Source organism: Acanthisitta chloris, unplaced genomic scaffold, assembly GCF_000695815.1.
Source record: "Acanthisitta chloris isolate BGI_N310 unplaced genomic scaffold, ASM69581v1 scaffold3336, whole genome shotgun sequence".
In the NCBI taxonomy this organism is placed as follows: domain Eukaryota; kingdom Metazoa; phylum Chordata; class Aves; order Passeriformes; family Acanthisittidae; genus Acanthisitta; species Acanthisitta chloris.
The window spans coordinates 129,205-154,407 of record NW_008679697.1 but is presented as its reverse complement, the minus strand read 5'-3'; the positions used below and the strand labels follow the sequence as shown (position 1 = coordinate 154,407).

The window sequence follows — 25,203 nt, the reverse complement described above, 5'->3', positions numbered from 1 at the left end:
CTCAGGCATGGTAGGGTCAGTTGTCACTAGATGACTACTTATTGGCAGATGTATGTAGCCCTAGCATGGTCACCTGTGTTGGTCAGTCTCCATTGTCTACACAATGAAGTTATTTTGATTGAAGTGGCACTTAGATGCCCCATTAGACCCTCAAGGTTTGGTGTCTAAGGCTGAAGGCAGCTGTCATCATTGATGAGTGATTCAGTTCCCTAAAGATAGCCAGTCTCCTGCCTGCTGCAACACCCTGTCATGCCTTGGTTGAATGGTAGCTGGAGCTTTAGGACACAGACCTCCCATAGGTCTGGTGCAGATCTCTCAGTTAACCTCAAACATCAGCAGACATCTCTGTTAATGTAACTGAATTGGACCTATAAAGTCCAGAAGATTTTTGTTCTGGATTTCTTTATCTGTTCCCTTCCTCCAGCTTGTTCCTATGTCCTTAGGTTGTCACGGGGAAGGAGGCACATACTGTGACTTGTTCCAAGCTTGTTCTGCACTGGTGGTATGGGAAGTGTCTCTTCTTTACACACATGCTTATTTTCAGGACACTTGTAGCAATGTGGTTATCTCTGAGAACTCATCCTTCGATCAAAGTTGGTTGAAAATGGCTAAAAGGATTCTATCAATGATTCCTTCTCTGATGGGCTCCCACCTGCTTGGCTGCATACCCAGTACTCTGGTGTTCAACTACCTATCAGATAACATCACTTGCAATACCTCTGAGTGGGGTATGAAATAAAAGATTGATTCATACCAGACCACCACAGTGATTAAGAGACCCACACAAACTGTCAGTGGCACTCCAGTATGAGGGACCAGCTAAGAAACAATTAGCTTTAATCTCTCTTTACTTTAGAGTAGGGTAGTGCTCAGTGCACTGATTTATTCAGTGTTTCATAATGGACATGGCTATCTGCTGCACTACCAACTACTTTCATTTATAATCATGGTGATTGCAAAGAGTACTTTACAAAATGGCACTGACAAGACACTTCAAATGCAGTGTCACCAGAGTGATTAAGACTGGGTTTTAATTCCATCTCATATATTCTGAATATATGGGAGGGTAGGGGAGCAATAGCAGAAGATTGTGGCTCTTTTGTAAGGCCCAGTTAAATAGAAGCATTTTTTATACTGTTTATTTTGGTCTAGAAGGTTTTATCCATTAAAAATCCTATAGAAAGAGAGAAGTCAGAGGACTTACAGGTATTTCTGTAAGGTAGCATTAAGAGATCACAGAGAAAATATCTTTGCAAAGTCCATTTTATTCCTATAAATGGCAGAAGTGGTACAGCACTGATCTTAATCACAGTACCACAGAACTGGCACCCACCCACCTAGTGCAAGCAGCAGTTGAGTTGGTACCAGGCACTTTGGTCCTAGTATATTTTGGGTACATATATTTTAGCTGATATTGGTTTGAGTCACCTTTGCCCCATTCCTGTCATCCCAGACATCTACCTTCTGCTGTGTTAACTCCTTCCCCAGCACAAAAGCTTCAATTCATTCCTTCTCAGACCACAAGCACGTGTAATTTCCAATATACAGCAACTGGAGATCAGCCAGGGAATAGCCTTCTAGAAGAAGCTGGTTTTCTTTATTGGATATAATTCTATTTGTTTGGGGAAGGGGTGCAAAAAGTGGTTTGAATCATCAAATATGTCACTCAAATGTGTAGTTGTGTCTAACGTTGCCACGCACTACCAGCAAAGGTAGACAGCTTTGAAGTTGAAAGAGCAAGAGAAAGCTAAGTCACTGTCTCCAGGTCAGCTTGGATCTTCTCATATACCTGTGAAAGTCTTCCAATAGTTTTTAACCTGATTAGTAACAGCATTTCCAGGACCAAGCCTGCTTTGGGAGTGAGCCCTGCTCAGATTTGGCCACAGTAATCTGGTTGTGATGTCATGCTTTAGCCTGGAGAGAGAAGTTTTTGAAACTATATGACCTCTTAGGTGTTTATTTAAAGTCATAATAGATTTTCTTCATTGCTCAGAGGATATTAAAAAGAAGACTGTGAAAATGCATACAAATGTTTAGAAGTATTTCCAAATGTACTATTTGTTTAAGTACCTTGCCTACGTACATCATTATCATAGGATAGTTTTGGTTGGAAGGGACCTTTAAAGGTCATCTAGTCCAACCCCCTGCAGTCACCAGGGACACCTTCAACTAGATGAGGGTGCTCAGAGCCCTGTTTGACCTGACCCTGAATTGTTCCAGGGATGAGGCATCCACCACCTCTCTGGGCAACCTGTGCCAGTGTTTCACCATCCTCATCTTAAAAAACTTCTTCTTCATGTCTAGTCTGAGACTCCCTCTTTTAGTTTAAAGCCATCATCCCTTTTCCTGTCACAACAGTCCTACTAAAAAGTTTGTCCCCAGCTTTCTTATAGACTCCCCTTAAAGCATGAAAAGGCCACAATAAGGTCTCCCCAGAGCCTTCTCTTCTCCAGGCTGAACAATCCCAAATCTCTCAGCCTTTCCTCATAGGAGAAATGTTCCTTCCCTCTGATCATTTTTGTGGTTCTCCTCTGGACCTGCTCCAGCAGGTCTTTGTCTTTCCTGTGATGAGAGCCCTAGAACTGGGCACAGTACTCCAGGTGGGGTCTCAAGAGAGTGGAGTTAGAAGGATGGAATCACCTCCCTCAACCTGCTGGTCACACTTCTTTTGATGCAGCCCAGGATGCAGTTGGATTTCTGGGCTGCAAGTGCACACTGCCAGCTCATGTTCAGCCTCTTACCCACCAGCACCCCCGAGTCCTTCTCAGCAGGGCTGTTTTCAATCCCTTCATCCTCCAGCCTGTATTGTTACCAGGGGTTGCCCCAGCTCAGGTGCAGCACCTTGCATTTGGTCTTTTTGAAACTCATGATGTTCCCATAGACCCACTTCTCAAGAATGTCCAGATCCCTGTATATTTTATACTATGAACTATAAATTACACTGCATAAAAATTATAAAAGTCCTGAAAACATTCTTATTATAGTCTATTTCTACATGTAAGCAGTGCCCTTCTGCATGCCAATTAGTGTTGCCATTAGAGATTTTTCTCTGAGATAGAATATTGACAATTACAGGAAATTCGTTGTAATACCACTTATGAGAATATTTACAGTATGAAACTTCCAGTTAACATTTTATGTCACATTCTGTTTCTGAGCTTCATCTTTTCATTTATGTGTTTTGGGGTGTTGAAGGGGGAGTAGGAATGTCAGAGTGTGTTTTTGTCCACACTGAGCTTCTGCATCTGAAATCTGTGTATTTGGAAATGCTTGTAGACTTCCTTTTCCTAGTGAAACCACCGATAATTGGAGGTAGTTCCACAAATGCTGGTGGTGTTATGGTGTCACCGATGAGCTGAGACTCAGATCCTCCTGCTTCCAAGACCAAACATTGATCCTCCACATTTAAGGTTCATTGATTTTAACTTTAACTTTATTAATTTCAGGTGCTCAACCTATTCCTTGCCTTGCTGCTAAGCTCCTTCAGCGCTGACAACCTCTCAGCACCAGACGAGGATGGGGAGATGAACAACCTGCAGCTTGCTTTTGCTCGGATCAACAGAGGTCTTCAGTATGCAAAAACAACAATGTGGAATTTTTGCTGCAACGTCCTTCGGCATCCCAAGACAACAGCTGAAAAGAAGGCAATGATGAAACTTGCTGCCCAGAATCCAGGTGCCCTTAACAATTGTGTGAACAGCCACACAACCTCTGAGCTTGGCAAAGACATGGAGAATCACAAGGAGAATCATGCTGAGGATGGAATGAATAAAAATGGAGAGAAACACCTAGGAATTACAGACAATGATGATTTTATGACTAATCCTGACCTGTCCATTTGTGTTCCTATTGCTGTGGGAGAGTCGGATATCGAGGAGGAAGATGAGGAGCAGAGCACCTTTACAGAAATGGAGCAGGTAGGTAAATAAAATGTTTGTTAGTTGCAGCTTATTAAGATGGCCTTTGTTCTCACCCTTGGTCTGGATCCATGGCTAGTGATGCAAATTTCCTATGGCCTAATCCTGCCTTTGATATGTTGTTAACTTCAGAAGAAGTTACAGATGCATATCCAAGAGCAAAATTCAGTTTCCAACAAGAGGCATTCCCTTTCTTTGTATTCTTTGTGCTTGTGTAAATGAATTCTTCTAACCAGAGCAATTAAACCCTTTCTCAAACAGGAGACTGTTTTTTTCCCTTTCAGCTGAATCATGGAAATGTTACAGAACAAATCTTAGGTTAACAGGGGATTTTTCTCAGTGTGTAAAAATAGGCAATGTCTTTGTTTGTTTTGTGCAACAAGAATCGAGGGCTAGGTAATTCTCTTAAAAATACAATGAGACAGAGTCTGATATGACAAGGCACCAGAGAAGGAGAGAAGATATGTTATCATTTGTATTCAGACAGCAAAAACAGTTATTTGCTTGCTCTTTGGTGTGAGATGGCAGATTTTCATATTTTCCAAAGCACTCAGTAGTAAAGGCTGAAAAATTCTGTGTGGTTTAAAGTGTTCTGTAAAGTAAAGAAGAAAAGTCCTCATGGGAATGCTTTTCTTTCTGTCCTTCTCCACCTCTCCCCTTTCTACCATCTTTATCTCTTGGCTCCACACACCATGTCTAGTTAATGTTTGCCAGACCCTCCAGCCTTGATCCATCATTTTCTGACAATGGCTGCGACCAGCAGAGTACAGCAGACACTGGATCAAAGCTCCTTTTTCAGATCCAGCTATCAGGAGGGATTCTGGTTCACTTGGTTGAGGAGAAGAAAGTTTTGAAGCAAAATTGTCCTTAGAGAAGGTCTGTCCTAAAAAACCCCTGAGGAAGGAATCTGTATCAGGAGATGGGCACAAATCAGTTGCTAAAAGTTAGTTTCTGCTGCTCCATTGTGGAAATCTATTCGGTGTTACTGCATCTGCTCACCAACAAGTCTTTCACATTGATCATCCCTTTGGGGACTGGAAGAGCAAGCATCTGCTCACCAACAAGTCTTTCACATCGATCATCCCTTTGGGGACTGGAACAGCAAAAGGTCATAAAACTTTATCTTCAAGCTCCACTGTCCATATAGACACCTAGTTCGCAAAAAGAGCAGTGTGAAAGTTTTGGTTAACACTTTTAGGGACTTTTTTCCTATCCTTTTTTTCGGGACTGTTTTATTGAAATGATCTGTGTGGGTAGTATGGATAATATGTATATTTTCCTTTGAAGTTGTTATCTAGTCCCAGGTTGTATTCCTTAAACCTGCTAGCAGAGTGCATTTGAAAAGTGAAATATGAATATAGTAGATGGGGGAGAGAATTGAAAAAAAAATGAAGAAATAAAATTCATGAGTTGTAAAAAAGACAGTTTAATAGGACAGAAAATAAAAATATAATAATAATAGAATGAGAATATGCAGAACAAGTGATGCTGAATACAATTGCTCACCACTTGTTGACTGATGCCCAGCCAGTCCCCAAGAAGTGGCTCCCAATCAGTTTTTCCCCCAGTTTATATATTGAGAATGACTTCATATGGTTTGGAATATCCCTTTGACCAGTTGGGGTCAGCTGTCCTGGCCTTGTCCCCTCCCAGCTCCTTGTGCCCCAAGCCTACTCACTGGTGGGTTGTGCAAGAAGCCGAAAAGTCCTTGACTTAGTAACACATCAGTGTGTTACCAGTTTTATTCTCATTCTAAATCCAAAACACAGTCCCATACCAGCTACTAGGAAGAAAATTGACTCTATCTCAGCTGAAACCAGGACATTATCTTAGTATTAGCCAATCTGTAAATATTGCCTAAGATGTGTTTAATAGTGTATAAATGTGTTTAATTATAGAGTTTGATTGATTGGTTTTTTTCTTTTGGGACCTTAAAGATACCCACATTTTTCTGATACATCTGACAGAGGTTCACAGTCTTAAACACTCTCAGACTTTTCCTTCACAATGCAAAGCAAAAGTTTATTGAAACTTTGCACTTGAGCATCCATGAGGTCTGGAAATGTGTGCCTGTGCATGCACATGTGTGTATGTTGCATCACTGTATTCCTCTTTCCTCAAGACTCATATTCAAATGAATGATTGAATTCAAATTCATAATTACAAAATAATAATAAACATTCACAATTACAAGATAATTGCAGCATAGGGCATGGAGGGTTTGGGACTTACATGTTTTACTGTACTTGAAAAGCACAGAAATGCAGATTTCTGTTTAGCTGCACAGTAGGTGCTGGTGTGTATATTAGTAGATGGAACAGGTAGCCATTATTTTATGCTGTACAGCCAGTAAACAAGGAATTAGAGCTTTAGTGAGATCTAGGAGAGTCATGAGGGAGAGGGATGATGTAGAAAAATAGGTATTTTTGTGAAATAGAACATTATGAATCAAAGCTGATTGAAAATTATTAAGAAAACTTCTTCAAACAGTTTCAATAATACTAAAACATCATCATATGTATTACAAACATTGAGGATTCGGTGTGAAACAAAATAGGGGGAAACAAAACCCAATAGGAAAAGCAAACCAACATACTGTTTTCCCACTGAATCTTTTAATGAAATTTTCAATAAGCATTAGAGGAACTTTGTCACATTACCACAAGATATTTGGATTGCAGTGAAATAATGTGGTTCACTGCTAGCACATGCATTAAACAGAAGGCATAGTGTTGAGAAATGTCTTAATTAGCTTTGTCACTAGAGTTTTCCAGGCTTAGACAAACAGCTGCTGCAGGTCACTGCTGTTCCCCTGGGCATAGCCCTGATCAACCTGCAGCCTTTGTCTGCAGGTCTGAGGGTCCAAATAAGAAGTGAGTTCATATATCGAGCAAACAATTTTAACAAATTTCTAGAGAGGAAAATGTGTGTGTACAAGGGTGTTCCAACTCAAAGACTTGAAATACATTGGCATAATAAATAAACAAAAATAGGAAGAAGCTTAACTGCAGAAATGATAATTGTGTGATGAGCTTTGCATTTGCTTTCCTGCAAAACCCTAATAAATTTGCACAGCTGTAAATGTCTCCAAATGGAGCAGAGCTATAAGAAAGCAGATCCTGATGAATTCAAAGATCTGTCATTTTTAATGGTGTCCATTCCAAAGATGTATGATCTCTGGACGCGCAGAAAAATTCTCTTGATCAACATGTAGGTCACTGCAGAAGGAATTATTGCACCTGGAGGTTGCTATGAAATCCTTATTCCCTGGATATAGAGTTGTGGGTGTTACAGTGTGCTGACCTTTGTATCAAGGGCAACCCTGTGGGACTCCGGGGAATAAACTTCCCCTCTCATTCCCAGAAGCTTAAATCCTACAAGCCCCAGCTCCGTGGAGGCTCTTCCCTCCTCCCCTCCAGGATGGCTGTGATAACCCTGGCAGAGCTTGCAAAGGAAGAACATGAACAAGAGCAAAATTTACATGATTGCACTGAGAGGGCACAATTACAGTGAAGTATCTATTGTGTGGAGGTCATCACACAGAAGCCAAACAAGAACTACCAAGGGTATGCTAAACATTCAAATCTATTCTAATTTCCCCCTAATTACGATCATACTTTTACATATTTAAATATTTTAGTACATACAAAGAGATTGTGTATGTATATTTACTTCTCAGGAGAAGACAGTGTACCCTGCTTCGCTTTAAAGCTGTTGGTTGACCTGGAATTGAGCAGCCCTTTGGCAACATTGCCAGAACTTGTCTTCCTCCTCCTGTGTGTAGATTTTGGTGCAATAAGGTGGAAGAGGAGGTGACAGAAGATGCACAAAAAGGGAGTGTGTGGATGTTTGCCTCTCGAGTGCACAGCTAGTAAGCCTACGCCATTCTTACTCATCCTTTATGCATTCTCTGTCAGTTGAAGGTCCCAGACCATATTCAGTTCATCATGTGCTCCCATCCATCAGTCCTACTTGTCCATTGTGACAGAAAGGCTAAAGAGAAGCTGGTCTGAGGCAGAACCACAAAGTTATTGATCCCCCTGGAGTGTTTTAGAGTGATGACCAGCACACCTTACAGCTCCTGTACCAATGCTGGGGTCTTCCCAGAAAGTCACAAAACTACTCTCAAGTAAGCCATTGTGACTATGACAAATGGGTCCCAGAGTGTTACATGCAGCAGTTTGAAATTTCAGATGATGAGAAAACCTTCTGTGGCTGCACATTTTCCTCTGAATAATAGAAATGTCTAAGTTTAAATTTCAGCTGCCATTTCTATTATCAAAGCTTGCAGTGGCAGCAGCCATCTCCCTGAAAGCTACCAATTTGTGGCACTGTCATTGAGAGGGTTTTGAAGGACCAAGCCACCTGATAGCTTCTAAATCTCCTTTGATTACTGAGATGCAAGTGAGATGCTCTGCCACCTTGGAGAGCCAGGGGACACATGCCTGTAACCCACATATACAGTGAAAGTATATGAAAGAAAAGCTGAACAATGAAAATCACCACAGGTGCAAGAAGTGAGGAGTGAGGCTGAGAAAGGACCACCTTGAACTAAATTAATTTGTCACTGCTGTGTGATACATGTGTTGATGCTGGTCACTGCATCATTTTAGTTTGTGTTTCTATCTAACCTCCTCTCCTTGCCCTGTTCATAGCACTGGAGAAGTCTCTCCCTGTTAGTCCATAAGATTTCTTGAGGATTTAATGATTTTAGCCTCATAATGAGAACAACTTTCCTTTTGTTCCCCTGTTTTTGAGATGTATAATTTAAATATGGGTTGTTCTAGCAGGAAAACAGCTGCCTAAAGATTAGTAGTGACCACAGTAATGTGCCAGCTGTGTCTTCTCAAGGATCCTTTGGGTTCTCATTTGGCTTCCTAGATTGTTAAAATGTGGAAATCATCATCTTGAACCTCCATGGAGTGTCTTCCAGTTGCTTTATGACCATCTCATATGCAACATCACCCTTCAGTCTCCTCAAGAAGTAAGAACCAGAATACAGTAAGGTGATGGGACAATTAAATGTGCGTAGTCCAGTCCAACTAATGCAATGGATTCTACCAGAATTTACTTGCAATTTAGCTACATTGAAGGTTTCAGACATCAGAAGGGTTTATACCATTTACATTAGATATCTAAGTCCAGAGCTTTTATCTCCAAATATTTCTGCTTTAGTTTTGTTTCTCCTTCAAGGGGCCCACAGCTGTAGCCCAGAAGAGTGTGTGTGTTTTTCACAGTGACATCACTCTGTGATTCAGAGGAGTCCTGTGATTAATGGACTGAAAGGAGGTTCCAGAGGAGTAACGTTGGGTGTCCTAAATCAGTCCCCAAAGTATGGTGTCCTGCACTTGTACTTTTAAATCTGCCTTATTACCCCAGCCCTCACTGATGTCCAGGTCTTTCTGCACACTCTCTGGTTCCTTTCCTGCATCCATGAGTGCCTACAGGCAGGAAAACTTTAGTTGCAGAACCTAATGAAATGGCTCTACCCTGTCCTTGTTTTTCGAGTCAGCCCAGCAGGGTTGTTACATCTTTCTCTGCTTCCTTAAATTTAGTTACTACGTGTGTTGCCTTACTCAAACCACTGCCCTCAACTCTATCTGTTTATAGCCATTCAGCGTGCCACTGAGAAGAAAATCCATGCTGTGGTGGCTCGTGGCTCTTGGCCACATCTCACCCTGGCCCCTCTGCAGTGACAGAGCCAGGCACAGACGCCGCTTTCCGCAGAGCTAACACCTTTGTGTTTTCACATGCAGCACCGTGCCGAGCCAGCAGCACTTGCCTGCTTGTCTTCAGAAAATGCCATTATTGATTTGTTCCGACGGAATGGCTAATTGGGTCATACAGAAAGTGCTGGCTGCCTGCTGCCAGGACAGAGTGCTTTGCAGCTTCTTATCCCTTCCTCGACTCCAGACACGCACACCCTGGGAGCACTGTCTTTTCATGCTCTCTCCAGGTCCTACCATAACCAGTTTGTGCCAGTCCAAGGAGGACTGTCCCATTCTCTTGCATCAGGCTCACTCCTGGCTCCAGAAATCCTTGACCTGCAGAGAATTGTTACTGTGCCTATTGGGACTCACCTTCCCCTAACCTGGCAGGGAGTGTTTCCTGTGGGAAGGGGACAGTGTCTTTCATCTCCCAGTTTCCCACCTGCACAGCTGCACTTCTCAGTGAGATTTCCCTAGACCCCTCCAGAGCAGAGCAGCACCTCTGCTGTCATTTTCAAGAGTTTTGGGTCTGATGCCACAGAGGACCCAAGGGCTGTACATTACCTGGATTTTGCACACTGGATGACTATTCTTTGTTCCAGAGCATGCTTTGCTCTCTGAATCATATTCACACTTTTTTTTCAATTGACAGTTCTCCCCACTTGTATACCTTTGTCTGGACGTCACAAAACACATTTCCCAGGAAAAACAGGTTTCCAGCTTTAGATTAGTAACTGCCTCTGTACACATGAGCGATAGAGCTGGCTGCCACCTGTCTCTATTCCATTTGTACAGTTTCTACATTGGCCTCAACTGGATCAAAACCCCAAGCTTTTATTCTCTTCTTCCCCTTATATATTCCAGAATTACTAAGTCATTTCATTACATTTGACAAGGTAGAACTATTTCTGATGGGGTTTTTTTGTATGTTTCTACCAGTAAAGATTCATAATTTTGGGTAAGAGAACCATTAGGGTATGATGGTTTGGCTTTCTCATAGCGTTGAGTCAAAGACTCCAATCACTAATTTCTGCAGAGATTCTATATGTTTATTTTAGCTATGATACATCATTTTTAAGACAGGAAAAAAAAAAGAATTAAATGTCTCTGGTAACAGAGTTCACCATCTGCGTGTGGACCCACATCTGTTTCCTTTGTATCCAGTGGAAATTTTACTGTACAATTCCTGTGCACTACAGACCTGCTCCTAAACCAGAAGGGATTCTGTAAAAGTCAATAGAATTATTCCAGGTTTGCTGGAAGTATAACCAAAATTACTGAAAATTGCTATTAAAATGCCAGTGTGCAAAGATTTTGATATAAAATTGTTTGTGACGATGTCTTATGCTCCTAATCATTCTAACATCTATAAATCAGAGATACCATGAAGCTATGTGTTTATTTGACAGGGTACATTAATTTCATCCTTTTACTGCAGGAAATATACTTTACTGTTAGGAAAGCCAATGCCCTTTCAAATAGTATTTATATTCCATCTGTTTTCTGTTCCAGTCTGTGGGACATGTTCTCTTTGAGATCATCATCTCTATTTCACCTGGATAAAATACCTTTGAATCCTGTTGATGACTCCCCAGTTCTCACTGGCAGGAGAGTCAGCCCAAGTGTGTACATGCATGCAGCACACAATAAATCATATGGTATTCTTCTTGTCAGCTTTATTTGGGGCAATATTTTTCTGATCATTAAGTAAGGTAGCAGGGGATTTTCATTGTTACTACATACATAGTTTGCCTGGATTTCTCATTTTTAAACAATATGGTTTACTTTGTATTTCTTAAAAACTGTATAGAACTCAATTATTAGATAATTATTTTTAGCAATAAAATAGAACATTTCCAGAGTTATTGTCTTCTAAAGAATAGCAGCAAGGGCATTAGAAAAAGAGACAGGACTGTAAATCCCAGCAGCAGATTTAAAGCACCTATGTCCTCATCTTTGCTTCTACATGTAGAAAGACATTTGAGTTTATTTTGTTGCAGTACAGTGGGCCAGAAGACTCCTGTGTCAGATCTCTGCTGATGTGATTAGAGCAGTCACACCACAAACAAAGGTTTTAGGGTGGTTATTCAGTACGTGGTGGCAGGGAAATATATTTGTCCACAGCATAATGCCTAAGGTGCAGGAAACACAGGGAGCTGATGGAGGAGAGAAAGAGGGGGGAGGAAAAAAAAGACACAGCCTGGCATTGAAAGAGCCAGTATCAGGCATAGCCGAGTTGACAACATGCATTTGGACAAGTGCCCAGACCATGGACTACGCGTCAGTCACAGCTTACTGGATGCCATTTCCCAGTATCCATATCCCTCCCTGGAGCAAAATGCTGCCCAGAAATGAGCATTTCTCACTATTTCTCCCTTTGGTAAAGAAAATGCCGACATTTAGCATTTTGGACAAAGTGAACAGCAGCCAGTTCCCCAACAGCTCCTGTGCCAAGTAAAACAGTGTGTGCATGTGTGTGTGTGTGTGTTGGGGGGCTGAAATTAGTCCTATTAATTATAGTCCTAAATAACACTTAAAATAATGGTTATTTTGTCTGTAATAATATGAGACCTCCATAATGATCAAACTATTAACACCTTCTTTGGGCGAAAGGTTCTGGGTTATTTCAAGCACTCTCACTGCACTTTGAGGCAAACTTCCAAAATTTAAACTTGCATCAGAGGAGCCCATTAGTTTGAGTTTTTCATATTAGACTGTGGAGAGATCCCAATTACCAAAAGAAACATAAAGTAGATTGTGATTAAACTTCAAAATGCAATTTAGCAGAAGGTATTAGCTTGAACTCTGAACAATGAACACTTATGAAACGCTTTCACTGCCTATTTAAGCCTATTAAATTGATAACAGGATAAATTAACTTTGGCAGTCCATCCTTCTGCCAAGTTCTCCCTCTTAGATGAGTTTTAAGAGTCAATCCTTGGAATAATGAATTTATGTTTTATTTTGGGCAGCGTCTTGCCCAGTGTGGGAAAAGATCTTAGGTCAGGAAGGCAAATGCCATTAGAAATAATGTGCCTTGCTTCTCCTCCACCAGAGTTTAAAGGCTTAAAATATTCTGGATTAATCTGAGAAGGAGCACTACTGAACTGCTGTTTCTCTCCTCAAGGGACGACGTTTTGCAAAGCATCCAGCACTCATGCAGAGACCAGCAGTTAGTGGCTGTGATGATGTTTGTCTGGCAGAGTTTGAGTTCACCTTTATTCAAAATGAAAGAAGATACCAGGTCAGGCTGGTTCCAGGGGATTTTTTGCTATTAACAGCCTCTGCTGAGCAGCTGTGGTTTCTGGGCAGCCCTAGCCTTAGACATTCTGAATTGTAATGGCCAGATCCTGGCATTTTTATCGAGCTAAGTACTCCCAGGTGCTTAATTTTTCTAGAACAAGTACTGGAGTTTTCTTCCAAATACCCTACGACCTTCAGGGGGGAAAAAAGTGTGTTTCTTCTGTCAAACAGGAGGACAAGTTCTGCATTTGGCTACATAGGTGTAACTTCAGATTTCCATGGCCTTAACTCTGGCAGGTGACAGCACAGATGCAAACTCACCTGGGATGCATAGACATCCAAGCTGGGGGCATACTTTCATCTACCTGGGAGCTGGGAAACAGATCTTTGCACTTTCTGAACTCAGAGATTATTGTGTTTAACTTGTTTTGCCCATGTGGCACATATGCATGTGTTAGTGATTTGGGTTTTCATAAATGTGGTTCTTATAAAGATTGGATCATTGAGAAAAGGAAAACAAAAGTACATATGGATTCGCATGGCAAATATGAGCAGCACCTTCTAATTCTGATGTTTCATTACTTCCTTTGCACCATATTGGTCCTGGCTTTTGAATAGATGAATGGCAAGAGAAATGATGGGGAGCTGTAGATAAAGGCTGCAAAACTGAACAAAAATCAGTCTATTAAGCTAAACCTGATGTCTGGTTGTTTCTGCTGAAGTGGAATGATGGACCAGGTGGCATAGCATGGGATATGGTCATCAAGAGTCTCAAATAATCAGGTTTAGACTTTCCTGGGTTTGTCCCCTCTCTGAGGAATTTACAGGTCTTAAATTATGCATGTGTGGCAACCTTAAGGTAAGGCTCGACCCACTTTATGTCAGTATTGCAAACGTTGTTGTGTGGCAACCTTAAGGTAAGGCTCGACACACTTTATGTCAGTATTTATGTAGTCTGCTCATAAAATGCCCTTGTAAAGGAACATAGTGTAGCACAAGTCCTTTCTGTGTTTTAGCTTTAATCCTAGTGCTGTAGTATGGTATTGCTCCAGGTTTTCCTCCAATTTCTCATTAAACTGAGTAGTAGCAACTCTGCTTTACAGAAGCAATTTTTCAAAGCAGGTTAGAGAGATTCTTAAATGTGCACACTTAAAATTGACAGCTGCACTCCAGCCCTCTTTTATTCCTGGCAGAATAAGTGATAGTAATCTTCCCCTTCTCATATTAAGGAAGAAAAGGAATTTTCCTGATGTATTTCGTGATCATTCTTCATGCAGAAAGATAAATCCACTGATTTTATTGGTACTATAAGGATTTACATTTATTTGTAAAAGAGGAGAATCAGGATCATAAACTATATGTTCTGGTAATAAGAATCCACAATTCATTTCTCCAGTTTGTGGTTATTTATTTATTTCCTGGTTTAGCTCAGATTTTTCAAGGCTTTTCAGAAAGACTGAATTCAGCATATCTGAGAGTTGTCAGCCCAACATCTCTGCAGACTGTAGTCCTGTTTACTTTACACATGAAACAAGTGCCACTGAGACAGCAATGCAGGCTCACCGTGTTTCAGCAGCACTGCAATCTGTTTGCTTCTCCACTTGTGTGGAGGTAGGATATAAACAGTTCCGTTCTCACCATCATTTACTTCTTGGCTTCTTTGCAGGGGAAGGGTGCCAGTTACTAGATGCAAACTGTTGCTAAGAAAGGGTGCCAGTTGCTACCAGGCACAGCAATTTTATGAAATCCATAGCTGTCTGCAAGGAAGAATACAACCATCAACAGTTGCTTTACAGAATAAACAATCCTCTCATAACTCTGTGTGTCACACTGCTGAACTGGGCTTACTCTGCATAAAAAGTGTTGCAGACTCCTGTTATGCTGTCCAAAATATGGCTATAGGAAAGTGTGCAGGTTAAAATATGTTGTCATCTGTTAAAGGACTAATTGAGCTGCATTTCTTGAGGAGACTCAGTTTCATAGTGTCACTCATTTATGAATGGCTAAAGCAGAGATACTTGTGTTTTCATCATCCTTGGCTGCTGCCTCAGTCTCCTCTGATGGGCAACATCCCATGGTTAAGGAGCATCCCACTGGTATGGCCAAGTGTGTGCAGACCTGGGGTGGGGACAAGCCTCTACTCCTGAGTCAGCACCTGGAAATGTCCTGATCAGGTCCTTCCTGGAAAGTGACAGCAGAACATGGACATCCCTAAATTCCCAGTGGTGTATCAAGACTGGTCTTCAAAGAGGCAGAGGGACACGTGAGTCTGGTGGGGAGTAAAAGCTTCCCATTGCATTGTGGACTGAGTAAAGGGCAGTTTGCATTTGCACTGTCTCACCAGAGAAAGGGAAACCCCTTATCCTTCTCATAAAACAATTTAACTTCATCCTGCCATGCCATTGTTGCTTGCTGGCTCTGTAGTGACAGTTGCAAGGGAGGAGGGCTCCAGAGCCAATTCTCATTTCTTTCCTCCCCACATGCTTGGGACAGGAAGCTTCCTGCTATCAAAGGCTTTGTACATCTTCTTTCCCACAACAGCCATGGACAGGGAATCGGGGAACAAATGTTACAAGTTAGGGTCATGATCTAGGGTGTGAGGGAAGCATCAAGAGAACCCAGTTGAACTGATCACCATTCAAAAGACGAGTCCTGTGATCCTCTTTCTAAATTTGTTTGCACAGAATGGAAAAAATGATATTTCCATGGGGAAGGAATAAAGTGAATCCACGCTGATGACAGGTATTTGTCTTGTTTTGCCAACAGCAAGTCCTCTTTCCAAAGGAGTGGCATTTGCACTAATCCCTGTTTGAGCCTGAAACAATTAGTTGACCTGTACTTTTCAGAGACAGAACACAGTGTGGAGCCTTGGTATTTATTTGTGTCAGCAAACACGTATGTGGGTCCATGCACCAACACACTTGAGATGTCACCCAGAAAAGATTCTCTTTTCAATCCAGTTGCTGTTTTTCTGGTGTTACAACTGGCCTGCAGCATGCAAAGGGACAGCACTGTGTCCATTCACTTCTGGGTGCTAATTACTGCTATGGTGTTGGCAGATCACCTCTTTTTAGGGCCCAGATCAGATCAGAGGTGAGCAAACTTCTGTTTTATGTTCTAAAGGAGCTGAGGCCAGTCCTGGGCTGCCAACCCTCTCTTTGCGTACGCAAAATTTTAGTATTGCTGAATGGGTTTACTTTATAAATGAAGAAAACAACAGAATCGATAAATATTAACATAATGTGTATTGCCTTGGCAACGTGACACTTGATACAAAAATTAAAAACAAATTATGCAAACCACCCACAGTGGGGAGCTTTACAAGAGACAGACCTACTGCCATTGCTGCCAGAAGAACAAATCATCTGGAATCAGAACAAAGGCAAACAGCCCAAAATTAAGCAACATAAACTAAAGGCACCTTTCTGCAGACAGGTCTCTGCTGATTTTCAGGTGCTCTGTGATGCAAATGAGACTGTTGCATCCCATCTGAGTGGTTTACCAGGAATGTCATCAGTTGTGTGCAAAAAACTCTGTTGATTCCCTAGCACTCCTTTTGGGATCAGTCTACACAACCAGATTTTTTTGCAGAGTGTATTTCTCTTAGGGATTTTCTCTCCCCTTCTTAATGGAGAGGACAAGTCTGAAAATATTGTCTGAGCATATGTATATGTTGTCTCCATTGGATAATTTGCCAGGATATGTTTAATCAGTTTTAATTAATGCTAATTCGTTGGATACTTGGTACAAGATGAATTCTGGGAAGAAGCTGGGCCCATGTTTCCTGGAGTTCAGTCTCTAGGAAAGTGTTGCTAAGTCTTGGTAGCACACAGAGGGGTTAGTAAATAGAGAATTGGTGTAAGTTTGGCATTTGACTCTAGCTTAGTGCAATAATTTGCTTAACAACTTGAATATTCGTCAGATCAACTGAGTTGCACAGTCTGTCTTCTTACAGTGCATAGTTTCTAATGAATCTGAGAGCACAACCTTTCTGCATAAATGAACTTGAGATGTCACCTCAGATTGTGTTGCACTATTAACATGAAACAATTGTTTCTGTTGTTCCAGTGGTATAACCAATATCATGCCATTAAGATTACTTGGTCCTAAGTTGTATGCACATTGCATTAAAAAAAAAGTACTTCTTGTGGCTGAGTGCCTTAGTTGTGCATGCTGTGCGATCCACATTGGCCTCCCCCCTAAATATTACACTATTCCTAAGGACAAAGGCTATTAAAAAGCCTTAGGGAGTGTTACTTTTTGTCAGAGGCAGACCTGTAACTCAGTGGTTCTACATCAGTCTTTGGCCTGTGAAGATCTGTGCTAACCTGTGACTAGAAATTGTATGTAGTACATTCTTATGCAGAGGGTATAGGCTTGGACATGCATAATTAGATTTATTGAAGTTAGAATATGTTTTAGACCACATGCCCTCTGAAGCAGGAAACAAGTAATTTGATTTTAAATTAATTTGCTAGAAACACACAATGGCATTTGAAAGGACTGGTACAAACCTGACAGTCCAAAAGTATTTATACACAGAGCAATTTGCTTAACCAACTGCTTCCTTTGTGTCATCTGGTCTTTCAGATAGTTATATTTGGAATAAAGTGTTTTTCTGCTTTGGGTGCCTCTTGAGGGACTTCCTGTGGTGATGTGGCTTTAGAACTGAGGCAGGTAGGCTGTGGCTCCCTGGGGAAGGGAAATTCGCTTAATACATGAATAAAGTTGAATGTCAATCAAGCCAACAGGGAAAAAAAATGTGGACAAGTGAAAGATAAATAGGTTTAAATAATTACTGTTGAAATCTGGTTATGCTTGTAATTTTTTTCTCAGCATGGAAGTCCCTCTATAAGCAATTCAGCACAATCCTTTGAATCCGACTAGAGTTTTATTAATATTTTAGTAGCTGTGTTAGTAATGGCATGAACAATGGTAGTGCTGTGATGAGCTCTGGAGTTTTCAGTGAAAACCCCTTCTTAGGTGAATCAATAAAGCCACACAAACAGAGAACCTGGGCCTCCAGAGGTAGGGACCAACCCTGCAAACACACTCTCCTCTGCCATTAGTCTTGGGAGTATTTCTTGAGAGCTCAGCAGCAATAATCATCACCCCAGGAAGAAGTGGCTGGATTTAATGGCACCACTCATACTAGCAAGCACTAGGTTTAGTAAGATGTGTTTACCGGAAAAAAATTATTGCTCTGACTCCAGAGTCCAACCCCTTTCAGGGAAGTACTTAAGGCTGTGCTCTCCTTTCAACCTGCGGTTGAGCCCTGTTGGCAGCAGTGGGTGCAAAGTAGGCTTAAGTGTTTTGCTGAAAAGGAGCTGTGTACATTTGCGTGTTTACCTGCACTTTTTCCATATCTACTTTAGATACCTTTTATCTCTTCCAATGAACTTTGCATTTTCCTCTCCTTCAATATGTATCTTGTCTCCTCTGGGCACAGTTTTTTTCACACTGTTTCAAGCAGACTTGTAGCACAGTATTGGGTTTTGCTCTCATGCCTTTCTCCAGATGTTACACTGGGTATCACCATCTCACTGTGCAACTTCAGAGTACACTCCTTGGTTATTCAGCTGCACTGCAACCACCCCTCTGTGTGCCTCAGGTCACCGGAGGAAGCTTATGTCTCAAAAACAGACTCAAAATGGAGATTGCAAGGGAATTTCCTCCCACCTCAGCAACAACAGCTCCGAAAAAAAGCTGGCCTATTTGTATTTCCATTTTCTACAGCCAAATATCTTGGCATATTTAGTTGCTAAAGCTCAAAAGTTGCAACATAAGCTTGTGTTACCTTGTTTCTTGCCATTTCTTGCCATAAGATGTTGTCCCTTGAAAGGTATAGTCCAGGCTATTTTGTCTTCTGCCTGTGGGGATCTCCTTAAGAAATAAGAATGCCATCAAAGTAAAAGAAAATAAACCCATCTAGGATTATTTCCAGCAGGAAAAACAGCTGCAGCTGAGGGGGCAGCGATGCCAAAGCCCAGGCGTCCGAAGTCAGAACTCTGAGATTTGTGAAGAGTTAAGTGTGTTTCACGTGGATAAGTTGAAGGCTGAGCCACCACCTCCAGTAGGGCAAAAAGAGGTAACAGAAAAAACTTTCCTACCTGATACTGCATGCAATTCTCTGCACCAGCAGCATAGTGCATGTCACTGGTTTATGTGGGGTTGATGGCTTGTAAAAATACGTGTTTGCCAAGTGGTAGGATAGTAGAGGTGTGTAGTAGGTATTACAGCCTCAGTAAAGAAGAGAGAGAGGATTTTGTTATAAAAATAATTGGAAAGCTCAGAGAATGTGCATTATAAATTAAGACTGGGTTCTATGAGGCCTTGGAAAAAAAACCCAAAAAAACCCCAAAACCCAAAACAAAACCAGCACAAAATCATCTGCAGTGTTACTGTCTTATGTTAGGAGCAAATTTATGTGTTTTCCCGCTGAAAAGCAGATCAAAGAATGACATCTGCTGACTTGGCAGATCTGTAACTTGAGTTCACTGGAGGCCATCTGCTCCCTGTCACAGATTAACATTTATTTTCCTGTTAACACATAGACCCATGAAAGGTGCAACAATTTAAGTAGCTGATGTGAAGATACTAACTAAATACCAAGTTGGTATTACTCAGTTGGTGTTGTCCAAACTGCAGCTCACTCATTTCTAGGTGTGTGCACATTGACATTTGGTTTCAATTTGTAGGATTATGTTGTCCTTATAAATATGAATACCAAAAATTCATGTATTTGTACTGTACACTGAAAGGCTCCAGGTTGTGTAATTCCTTGTATCCTATTTGCTGACTTGTTGGGGTTTCTTCCCCCTTCAGATTCAGCATTTTATTGGCATAACATTGCCTTTATGATTAGAGAGTGATGGATTCCTCTCTTTGAAATCAGGAAATGGAGGATTGGGATGTCCTGGGAGTTTGGAGGACTCCCTACTTCCTTGAGATTGGAACCAGAGGTGGTTATGTGGGACTGAATTAATGAAAGGGAAAGGACTGCACAGTACCAACATGCATCACACCTCTCCCAATTCTCCTCTGAAACTTCTGGCAAGTTTGTGCACAGCAGGAGAAATCCCATGGAGAGATCTTGACAGGACAACAGGAAACAGATGCATGGTAGAGCCAGGGCTCATCCTCTCCAGGCCTGCTGATTCTATAGGCATATAGGGTGGAATTTATGGAACCAAAGGTAGACATCTGCATCTGAACTTGTCATCTAAGGCCCCTGTATAGTCAATGCAGTCAGGTCAATGTGTCTCATTCCAACTGAAATCAACATTTACATTAGGTAAAAGTAAAAGTGCCTGTTTCTCTCCACTGACTATAAAGGGAGCACTTAGGTGAGATAAATTCTACTCACAGGAACCAAAAATCCTCTAGCCATGAAGGGCTTCGGTAAGGAGCAATCATCCTTGCCAGAGTATTTCTTGGCATATTGAACTTCATCTTCAGAAAGAAATCATCCTGAATTTTAGAGGAAGGAGATTCAAATATTTGATATCCCAGTCTCAGGAAAGAATGTATATATATTTAACATTCAAATATTTGATATCCCAGTCTCAGGAAAGAATATATATATATTTAACAAAGAAACTCAAAACTTTTAAATAATGTAAGAACACATTATAACTAGGAGAAATTAGAAGACCATGTCAGGAATTTTTCTCTCAGGGGTTTAGGTATCCTTCATGCTTAAATGTCTTTTTGACATAAATAAACCCTGTGATCCTAACAGGGAGGCCAGAAAACTCTGTCCTCTTTTAGTGCTATAACAAAATGTAATGATAAGTCAGGAACAGTCTAGCCTTGATATATTCAGCAGCATCGTGATAAAGAAATAATCCCCATTTCCTTCCTCGACTTTCAAAGGGTCCTGAGACACAAATGTCACCATTCTATAGTAGAGTATAATTGATTCTATTTGCAGCTGCTTAGAAAGAGGTGGAGGAATATGGCAATAATCCAGGGATGACTTGAAATCAAACGGAAGTTCACATGAGGCTATGAATGCCAACATAAAAGAGCAAAGCCCAAAGGATGCTATTTTTGAAGGCCAGATCTTGTGTGGACATTACATATTTACAGTCCTCCTATTCAGAAATAATCTTTGCACCAGCACAGAAGGACATGCTCATCATCTTTTTAATGAATGTCCCAAGAAGTTGCAACGAGCCAAATAAAGCCAACAACTGCGAGGGAATGCCAGATTTGGTATGCCCAGGAGGCAGAGCTTTCAGTGATTCAGTCAGTAACAGGAAATGTTGAATGTGTTCTGACTAAAACACTCTTGATATCAGTACAGGATGCAATATGAGATGAAAAATTCATCCTATATAAATCATCAGAAAGGCACCATAGAAATAAAATCATTGATGTCACAGGTGGATAAGACCTCAGAGTACAAACTGGTTGTTTTCTCTGCCAAAAAGCTGACCCATACAGCTTTGTGGAATCTACCTTTAAACATATCAGGCAACTTAGATTTCCTCATTTCTTCATTTACCAAAGGGAACAATTTACTTGCTAAAAGAAAAGTCTTATGGCTGAATATGTTGCCTTAAATACCAGCCTACTTTTGCCTTTTATCTTCCTTTCAAAGTGCCATTTCATTACTGTCTTTAACCAACTTTATCCATCAGTCTCTTTCTATGAATTAATATCACTTACTTTAATAGACTATTGCTTGCTTCCTATTGTCTGGGGCTTACCCCCTGAAGTCACATGTCATTATTCTTTCATTTAATTATTTCTTGTAAATTAGTATCTCTGTGCCATTTATCTGACTTTTTAACCTCTTCCTTTACAACTCCCTCAATTGTTCCTTTTCAGAGTTCTTTTGCCAAGAAGCAAGTGCAGTATTCCAAATAAGATTTCTAAAGAACGTAAGAGAAGAAATAGTATTTCATTATCTAGACATGATGCTTTCATATAGATTTTCTGCATCATTATATCCCACTACAAAATCACGTCTTTTTAATATTACTCCAGGTTTCCAGAATTTCCATTGAAATTTTCCTGTAACTCTCTCATTTGTACTTTTTCAAATCATGTCCCATTTTGCTATATTCTCTCCATGTTTCACTTCTCTTAAGCTTTCTCCTTCCTCGATTTCAATACTCTCTCCAATTTAATGTTATCAGCTAACATGAGGATTATATCGGTCAGGACCTCTCCTATATCTTTAGTGAAGATAATGCTGACCCTAATCCCTACAGATTTCCTCCTCTGAAAGCAAAGTTTGTGCTATATTTGGGTCCTTAGAATGGCTTTTCTCCACACAGCAATGGGTGAATCCGAGCCAATTACAATTTATTTTAAAAGTAGACTTTTCTATAATAGACATCCAACTGTTTTCTTAAGTTTTATATATCATATGTCAATTTGATAGATTAAGGATGTGATTTTCCGAGGTGAGGGAGAGAGGAAAGGAGATAAGAGAGCTAAGCCTTGAGCAAACATCAACTTTCAATGAGATTTAAGCATCTCACTGCTAAAGGCTTTTTGAAAAATGCATTCAAATCAATTTGCTGCTATTATGAACACAAGCAGTGGGTGTGGAAGCCCTGTCTGGGTACTTAAAACAGCCACTCCACCAAGAAACACATTAAAAACTACCCTCTGCAGCATGAATTCATGCACTAGGGGAAGATCTCCCAAAGGGGTTTCTGATAGATCCTGCTGTCTCTGCTTGGTACACTTCCTCCACTCACTACAGGGAGAAAGAGGAGATTCTGTATTTGTCCTTTTTGCCTTCTTTTGACCTCTCTTCACCCTGTTGGTGCACAGTACTCTCAACATACAGTAGAACCACCTCACTGCCTTCATGTCTCTATGACGTTTCACTTCGAGTAAGCACTCTCCTTTCCTCTTCTGAGTCTCTATTTAATTTGATTTAATCACAGACTACAGCAAGTGTTTAGTCATCTGTGATTCCCTTATTATTCCCTTTTCCTCTTCTCTAAGCTCAGTGTGGTGTTTACTTATTGCTGCTCTCCTGGGCTCTTTCCAGTTTTCCATGAACATTCACTATTGATTGCTAATGATGTGTTAGCTGGGTGTATTGGATCCCTTTATGCCCTACAATGTGCTTTGCCTGGATCTGCTGGTTTGCATATGTTTCAGGCTTTCTAGATATTTCTCTGCTTACATTTATATTATTTCTAACAGGTTCTCCCCCTCCTTATTATTTATCTCCTTCCTGGGTTATTTTAAGAAGAGTTTATTTTCTTAGGCAACTGAATTTTGATTGTTTGCATCCCCCTCATCAATTGCTATTATGTCCCTAGTTCTTTTCTTTCCTGAGTTCATGAAAACCTTCCTAAGCCCTTGCACCTTTCTGGCAAAGAGTAACCTTTGCTTCTTTCCTAGAATGATTCCTAATCTTTCCCTCCTGTCTCATATGAATTGTTCCTACTTTTTCTAGTCCCAGTTCAGACCCTCAAACCTTTTATCTACTGTTTTCTGAATCTGTGTTCCCTGCCTCTTCTTCTCTGAAGGATTTTCAGAAGAAAATCTGTCTGTTTTGCCTTGCATGTTCCCCAATCTCCTTTTGACACTGATGAATTCTAATATTTTCTGAAAACTCCTCCTGATAAACAACTAAATAGTCTGATAATTTCATCATATTTTGTCCTGTGAATTTCCTATCCTGTCTCTGCTAAATCCAGCTCTCTCATTTACAATGTTATTGAGCTGGCATTGTTCTCACAGTTATCTTTGATTTCTGTCTATTGGTAAGAATTATATCCAACAAAGCTTCTCTTTTCATTGGAACCCCTATTTTCTACATCCTACAGCTGTATATGATTTAAGACTATTCTGATGATTTCTGTTTTGACATCTTTATAATGGAACAGATACTGACTAAATGCATTCCCTAATGAACAGTATCAGAAAGTTCTGACTGTGCTAAAACTTGGTATGACATTTTTTCCCCCATCATACACTGGTGTTAGTCTGTAGAAAATGGGCTCTATATGACAGCTGCATTCTGAATATGGATTTTTAGAAGCTTTATCCATGTCGTTGACCTGTGGTGTTGTTTCTGTTCTGACTCTCTTTTTAAAAGGTCTCTTCTCAATCATTTGCAGTCCTTTTGAGTAGAGCATTAAAAACCCTAGTCAAGACTATGACCTTCTGAATGCTGCAGCTAATTGCAAACAAGTAGTTTCTATCTCCGCTTGCAAGTATTGCTGGAATGTTCAATCTTGCCCATTTTACCCCAGGTTCAGCATTTCTCTGAATTCAGCTATAAATTTTGCATTGACTGTGTATACTGGAAAACAGAGGGCCCATTTTCACATTAATAATAGATATATAAAGCTGTACCTATTCTCTAACTCCATCACCATCATGCTCATGAAAAGAATACTTTCTCTGTACGTGCCATCTCTCGTATAACTATCTCACAGGCTGTTTAAATGTGTGGGTAAGTATTATTGTCTTTATTTTTTTTTAAAATGAAGGCAATAGTATTGCAACATAGAGCACTAAAAGCTTTCAGTAAGTACTTAGAGAACCGAGGAAGACAGTCCACACATAACACACCTTTCCTGCTTAAAGATATTTGGCATTGCTATGACCCATAAAAGATACCAACTTTGGCATTGCCCACTTACACCAGATACTGCTCTTACACAGTCAGAAATAAACCATGACCAGTGCTCAGTAAATATCAGATCTTTCACTTTAGTGGCCAAGCCAAATAATCAAGGAAAATTTAATTTTGAATAAACACAAAATAGAAATGTTTTATTTTCACTAGCAAAATAAAATAGAGGGGAAAACATTTCCTGTTTTCTTCTTTAAAAAGGTGTCTTGATTCTGTTAAAAGAAAGTATTTATCTGAAATGAAATTTCATTTGGATGACTTATTTAGTCATGTATCACGTCTGTTTTAGTAGCAAGTTCAGCCTCCAAAACAGTTTTTGAAAATGCTATATTCCCCAGAAATTTTTTACCCAGATCTGCTTGAGAGTTCCTGCTCTAAATAGATGAGACAACCAATGCTTCAGGGAGTGGGAATATTCTTGTCCCCATTTTGCAGAGGAGGATCTGAGAAACGCTAAATTTAAACAATGCACCTAAGATGGTGGTGTCAAGTATTTCAGGCAAGTGATGGAACCTTTGAGAGGCTTCCAAAACCCATGTGTCCTTCCTCCTACATCACCTTGAGATCAGCAGTGTGTGACAGCAAGGTGAGGGGCCACATCACATGATGAGAACATGGGATGAGGGAGGTAGAAGAGCCCTCTCAGATGAGTGTACCTATATCTTTGCATGGCAGGACCCTGATGACAGAGAAACTTCTGCTCATCTTGGAGGAGAAG

The 25,203-nt window shown here is 40.6% G+C and overlaps 1 protein-coding gene across 1 annotated transcript in view; it reads left to right on the top strand.

Annotated features, from left to right (window-relative positions):
- Positions 1-3,446: 3,446 nt before the first annotated feature.
- Positions 3,447-25,203, top strand: part of LOC103804771 (sodium channel protein type 5 subunit alpha-like) — a gene marked incomplete at its 5' end in the record, with an annotated part of 72,386 nt that continues 50,629 nt past the window's right edge. Inside the window, 2 exons of the mRNA XM_009077401.1 lie at positions 3,447-3,917; positions 18,813-18,956. Coding sequence (XP_009075649.1) covers positions 3,447-3,917; positions 18,813-18,956 — 615 coding nt within the window. The remainder of the gene's footprint in view (positions 3,918-18,812; positions 18,957-25,203) is intronic.